General features: G+C 48.0%; 1 protein-coding gene across 2 annotated transcripts in view; it reads right to left on the bottom strand.

Annotated features, from left to right (window-relative positions):
• The window catches only part of LOC102382057 (canalicular multispecific organic anion transporter 2), a 361,044-nt gene that overhangs the window by 59,612 nt on the left and 295,488 nt on the right, over positions 1 to 5,944 (bottom strand). The window contains exon 1 of one of the 2 annotated variants that reach the window (XM_025199148.1): positions 5,492 to 5,613. The exons of the other annotated variant lie outside the window; for it this stretch is intronic. Within the exon in view, the coding sequence (XP_025054933.1) occupies positions 5,492 to 5,578 (87 nt within the window). The 5' untranslated portion in view covers positions 5,579 to 5,613. Of the gene's footprint in view, positions 1 to 5,491; positions 5,614 to 5,944 lie in introns of those variants that run through there. 2 annotated transcript variants of the gene reach the window in all.

Here is a 5,944-nt window from a genome sequence, read left to right as displayed (position 1 = left end):
CCCCATGAAACCTTTCTGTTTAGATGAATAGGTATTTGCTGGTAAAAAAAAAAAAAAAAGTTTATAAAAAAAATTCCCCCACCAGCTCTAAAACAAGGATATGATTTTCTATTTGCTTTTATAAAGCACTCTGTCTGAAATCAATGTATTTCTATGAGTCTTTATGCACAGTTCAGTTGCTGCTCTTTCTTTTCTTCCCCACCCCTTTCAAAATTACTATATGCTACATTAAAAGAACTTAAGAGAAGAGAAACGAAGTTTTCTGGGCAAAGGATGAAGAGGAGTGGCTACCTTGTAACCTTGGATAACAAAGTACTTGTAGTGCATGTAAATTAAAGCCACCAGTGCATTGCTTTCTCATTTTCATCACTTTGTGGAAAGATTTCAAATCTCTCTCATATAAGCCATGAGCCAAAACTATGGTCTTGATGGCAAGCCTACAACTTGAGACCACCCTTAGTCACTAAAACCACCAACATCAGCCTAGAAGGAATCTCCTGGATCACTCAATCTAGCTGCCTCCTATTGTAGTCGACCGTGTTATATACTCCCTTTCATAAGGGAATCAGGTCCTCTCGTCAAACTAGTTAGGTTTGCTGTCCAAACTACTGTTACTAGAAGGCTGCTCTGACAGCTTGAAACCCTCTTTTAATTTCTAATCCAAATTTATTTCTGGCCAGTTCGCCCTACTTTGTTCGCCGCCACCTCCTCATAACATGCTTAATTCAGACCATATCACCCACAAAAACGAAAAGTCTGTACAAATTGCAATCTAACAGGCAGATACAACCAAACACGCTGGGAAATCCAGAGATTGGAATGATTAATATATATTAATACCAAATATTCCGAGGTCCCTTCCAGCCCTAATATCTATAAATCTATGAATCTACCATTACCAAGGCAATCAAACCCCACAGTAAAGATAAGGGACCAATTCTCTTAAGGACTGTTCAACATCATAAGAAGAGGTCTTAACAACTAAGGCAAATAACCATTAAAACAGCCTACCAAGGGAAGTCATGGGATCTGCATCTACTGAAGTTCTTAAATCAATAGATATGCTCCAGTAGATAAGCTCAACAAAAGTTCAGCGTGAAAATCGCTGTGTGAACTTCTCTGGCCTTGTTATGCAGAAAGACACTAGCTCGATCATCGGGATTACCCCTTCCAGTTTTACAACGGGGATTCTCAACCTTTTTTGACTCAAGGCACCCCTGAGTGGCACCCAGTTTCAAAAACTAATTTAGATGTTACAGTGCTTCCTTCCTTGCCGGGGGACCAGGTACTGGGGGTAGGGGACATAGGGGCCATGGACAAGCTTGAGCCTGTCTCTATCTGCTTATGTCTCGACACTTCCCTCCCTTCCTCACACCTCTGCAGCACCTTTCAAAGGATCTGGCAGCACCCCTGGGTGTCAGAGCACCAAGGCTGCCTTCAGTATCTGGGGGAAAAAAAGGTCTCTTCCAATCTAAAGGCCTGGTCCTCTGAGAAGATCCTCATGAGTGGATCCTACACCCACTTAGGGGTGGGACAGATGGATTTTTAAAAGGGGAAGAGATGTGGGGACAATCCTGACTCCACTGAATTCTGTAAGAAAATACTAAGCTGCAGTATGAATATACACACACACACACACGATCATTCAAGTGAGCTCTGTGACGTACGAACAACAGCTACTTTTACTCAGTTTAAAACCATCTGTGGACCATCCAAACTACCAACACTTCAGCCCAGAGGGAGGAATTAGCAGCTGTTCTTAAACCGGCCAATGCTGTTACTTCCAAGACGTATTTTTAAAAACAAGTCCTTGAATTCTCTGGACAGGGACGAAACATCTATGGAGGCAGTATTTTAAATGGCCTACCTCAATTGTGAAATCACCTTTTCCTGACTTTGGCTTTGAAAAAACATCAAATCGTTTTCATAAAAATATAAGGAAACCACAGATCGAGAGTACCAGAAGACTGAAACACCGGAGGAGAGTTTCAGAAGTGCCTAAGAGTTTTGAAATAACATTTTCAACAGAACAAATCATTTGACTTTCAATAACACCTAGGCTTAAGTCACTTAGAGCTCTGAAAACACCTGAAAGGATATGTACTTAAAACACCCCTAAGCTCCCCCAGTATCATATCACTACAGCATTGTTTCCACTAACACTACGGCTAATAGTGCAGGCAGCACAACAATAGAGGAGACCACACCGGTGGCTTTAACACACCTTGGACCAACCCCAACCTTGACCTGACTGTGCCAGTTTGATTGTTTAGAAAGAAGTCAAAGCCTTGATTTAAGGGCTGCAGGTGAGGAAGCTAACCAGTTCTGATAGTTAGCTACTCGCTGAATGGTTAACTATGCCACTTATAGGTAACAGTATAAAAGCATAATAAGTGTGTGAAATCCAGACCTAAAATCCGCCCATCTCCCTGGGCATTGTGGTCACACTGTTTGGCTGACAAATATTGATCTGATCAATTTAAAAGAAAACTACAGCAAGCCTTAAAGCTACAGATGAACAACCCTCTAGGGAAGTATGAATGGGAGAAAGTTCCTTTTATGTGTCATTATGTACTAGGCACATGCAACCTGCTCTAGGAATTTAAGATCTGTGTGACACATAAGTGGCCGGCAGTATTGCCTTGTTTCCACTTGTTCCAAAGTTATAAGGGATTACAGTAGTAGTAAGAGTTGGAAAATACCTGCTTGATTGACTTTATCCACCAGGATTAGCAGGACACAGCCCCAGATGTCCCCAGAGAAGATATTTGATAGCAAACAAATGAGAAAGCCCCTAAGAGCATCTTTACACATGCGCTGGGGGTGGTGGTGGGGAGGCGCTTAATTAGAGGGGCTCCGAGAGCTGCTTTAATTAAAGTGTCCGCAGCGTTTCGTGCATTCAGCATCCTGCACTTCAAAACAGTGGCGGGGGTGCTTCAACTAAAGTTTGCTCAAAGAGTGGTAGTTAAAGTGCCTCCATGCCATTTGGAAGCCCGTGGATGCTGAATACATGAGACGCAGAGGCTGCTGGAATGTGCTAATGGTCACGCTGCAGCAGACTTGATCTGATGCACTGGACTTACAGCACATTGGAGCAGTGTCCCCATCTGTCTACAGGTGCCCTAAGTGACTTAAGTGCCTAAATTGTAGTTTCAAAAGTTGGGCCACATTTTTGAAAGGCTAAGAGCTGAAGGCTTCTGACAGATGTGAACCTACCTCCCCTCCAAAACACCAAACAAACAGCACTTTACTGGAAGAGGAAGCATGCTAGTTCAACCTGGCTCCTCGGTGACTGTATAGAGATCAGGTGTTTCAGCAGGGTTTTTTGGCACTTTTATATAACAACTGATTCAGCTTTAGATAAAAGTGCCAAAAGGTTCACTGAAGCACCTGATCTATACTGTACAGATGTTGGGCAAGCTGGGTCTAACTATGCATTGCCTCTGCTGGCATGCACTATGCTTGGCGCGGGGGTACACTGAGCTTAAAGCACCATTTTGGGGTTTTTTTCCATATCTGTAAGCAGCCGAAGTCCCTTCTGAAATTAGGATATGGGTGTTTCTGAACATCTTATGCTATTAAGACTATGTTACGCTGTTCTACGGCAAGACTGAACTCCAAGTTAAGCGAACTGTCAAGCACAGGCTCACGTCCACTTCCATTCTGCAAAGCAGAAAGCACATGCTGTCACGCTTACAGGGCTGCCTGCACCTCTCTCCCTGTTGGGGCTTCCCGAGTGCCCCTCCGGTCTTTCTCTGTCGCAGCTATGTCCTCCCATCTTCCCCCTCACAAACTGAGTCTTGAGCTCATCGTTACCCTGTAATCAGTCCTGCTCAGCCCACATGGCTTGACCAGGTTCAACACCTTTGGTCCCTCCCTTTGGGAGCCTGAGAGCAAATCAAGGGCCAGGGACCTAAAAAAAAAAGGCATGCTAAAACCATAACGTGGTTGATTTCACTGCAGAAACAAGAGAAAAAGAATTTTAAAAGAGCCAAGAAGTGGCACGTGTCCATTTTATCTAACATCTTCACATCTCCCAAAGGGAGTTGGGGCACATTTGCTTCTTCAGACACCTCTACCAAGTGCATGCATCTCAAGTTGGCTTCTCCTCCCCAACGAGAGCATCCTTTTCTAAACTCCCAGAACTTTTATCCTTCTATGTTCCTGGGTTTTAACCTGTCTGGGCAAAGTCAGACCTATAGCTCAGCACAGGGTTAAGCTCTGAGGGGTCCTCAGTGTCCAGATGTGACTCCAATGTCAGCTAAGGATGGCTTGCCTTGAGCTAGAGTTTTTGCCTCCTTCTGGCTTGTTTTTCCCTCAACAGCCCCCTATATTAAAAAATAAAAATCCTCCTCACTAGATTGGCATACGGTATTCACAAGTCATCACAGAGCAGCTCCCCGGACATCAGGCGTGCTTAAGTCCCAGTGACTGCGTTGGGGTCCCTCACGTATAATACATCTGCCTGTGCTGCAGTGAGACTTCGAAAGCTATTACTACAGCTTTGGGACTGGCTGAGGTGGTCAGGAGTAACGCGAATTTACTCTCCAAAATACTCTTCAGTGCTAACAACTAAGCCTCGCCATTTGGATGCTAGAGCCCAGGGGCTGAGCCTTGACACTTTTACAGGTTTCAGTTGAATTCTCTGAATAACAGCAGTGACCCAGCAGTGCTGCTTGGCACCGCTCTGAGCAGCGGCAGAGGTGCTGTCTGCAGACTCAGGAGAACGCCACAGCCCCAGGCAACGTGTGGAAAGCTGCCTCCTCAGCTGCCAGACATTTGATTTTGAAACAAGTGAAAGATTAAATTCTGCAGAAACCAACAGCTCAGGGCCTCACCCAGTGGCTCGCGGGGATGCTTCCATGGTGCCAACTACCTCGGGAGGTCAGATAATCAATACTGATAATGGAGCCCTTGCGTTTACAGTGTATCTGCTCTGGAAGAGCCTTACAAGGGAAGCATCATTTAATACAGTGGTGCTCAACCTTTTCAGGGCCAGGTGGGTAGTGCCAATTCCATCTATGGGCAGGATCTTGCTGGTGTGCAGGCACAGCATGGCCCCTTCCAGCCACGTGGAGGAGGGTGTGGGGCAGCCCAGCCTCAACCTGGCCCCACAGGGGAAGGGAGCATGGCCTGGCCCCATGAAGGGGGGGAAGGGGCCAACCCCGGGGAGGAGGAAAGGACGGGTGAACCACCTCAACCTGACCCTATGGGGGGTGGGGAAGGGCATGGCCCAGCTCCAACCTGGCGATCCCACAAAGGAAAAGGGCACAGCCCAGCCCCAACCTGGTCCCACAGAGGAAGGGGCACAGCCCAGCCCCAACCCGGCAATCCCACAGAAAAAGGGGGCACGGCCCAGCTCCAACCAGCTATCCCACAGAGGAAGGGGGCACGGCCCAGCCCCAACCCAGCGATCCCACAGAGGAAGGGGGCACGGCCCAGCCCCAACCCAGTGATCCCACAGAGGAAGGGGGCACGGCCCAGCTCCAACCGGTGATCCCACAGAAGAAGGGGGCACGGCCCAGCCCCAACCCAGCGATCCCACAGAGGAAGGGGGCACGGCCCAGCTCCGACCCATCTAAGTGCATTTTGGTCCGTCAAGCGAACCGCAGCGATCACTTGACGGGTTGTTCGAGGCACACTTATATCTATTTATTGACACAGAAATCAGTATTTTTGCAAAACAAACAAAAAAAGGCTTGGGCGATGGGACTTGGGGTGGCTGCACCGCTCCCCTGCTGCTGCATTTCCCAGCGCGCCAGGCTCCCGGGGGGCCGGAGCTGCAGCACCCCACCCCCGGGTGGATGGACGGGAGGAGGAGGGTGCGAGGCCTGCAGAGTCCCAGCCCAGGGCACCTCTCATCGCAGGGAGCCCACGGGACCCCGCGCCGCGCACGGGGCGCAGCAGCTCGTGTCCCGCCCGGAGCCCCGGACCGCGCCGCCTG

Source organism: Alligator sinensis, unplaced genomic scaffold (genome assembly GCF_000455745.1).
Source record: "Alligator sinensis unplaced genomic scaffold, ASM45574v1 scaffold876_1, whole genome shotgun sequence".
Taxonomy (NCBI): domain Eukaryota; kingdom Metazoa; phylum Chordata; order Crocodylia; family Alligatoridae; genus Alligator; species Alligator sinensis.
Note: the sequence above shows the minus strand (reverse complement) of the source record. Positions and strands in the feature narration are given on the sequence as shown.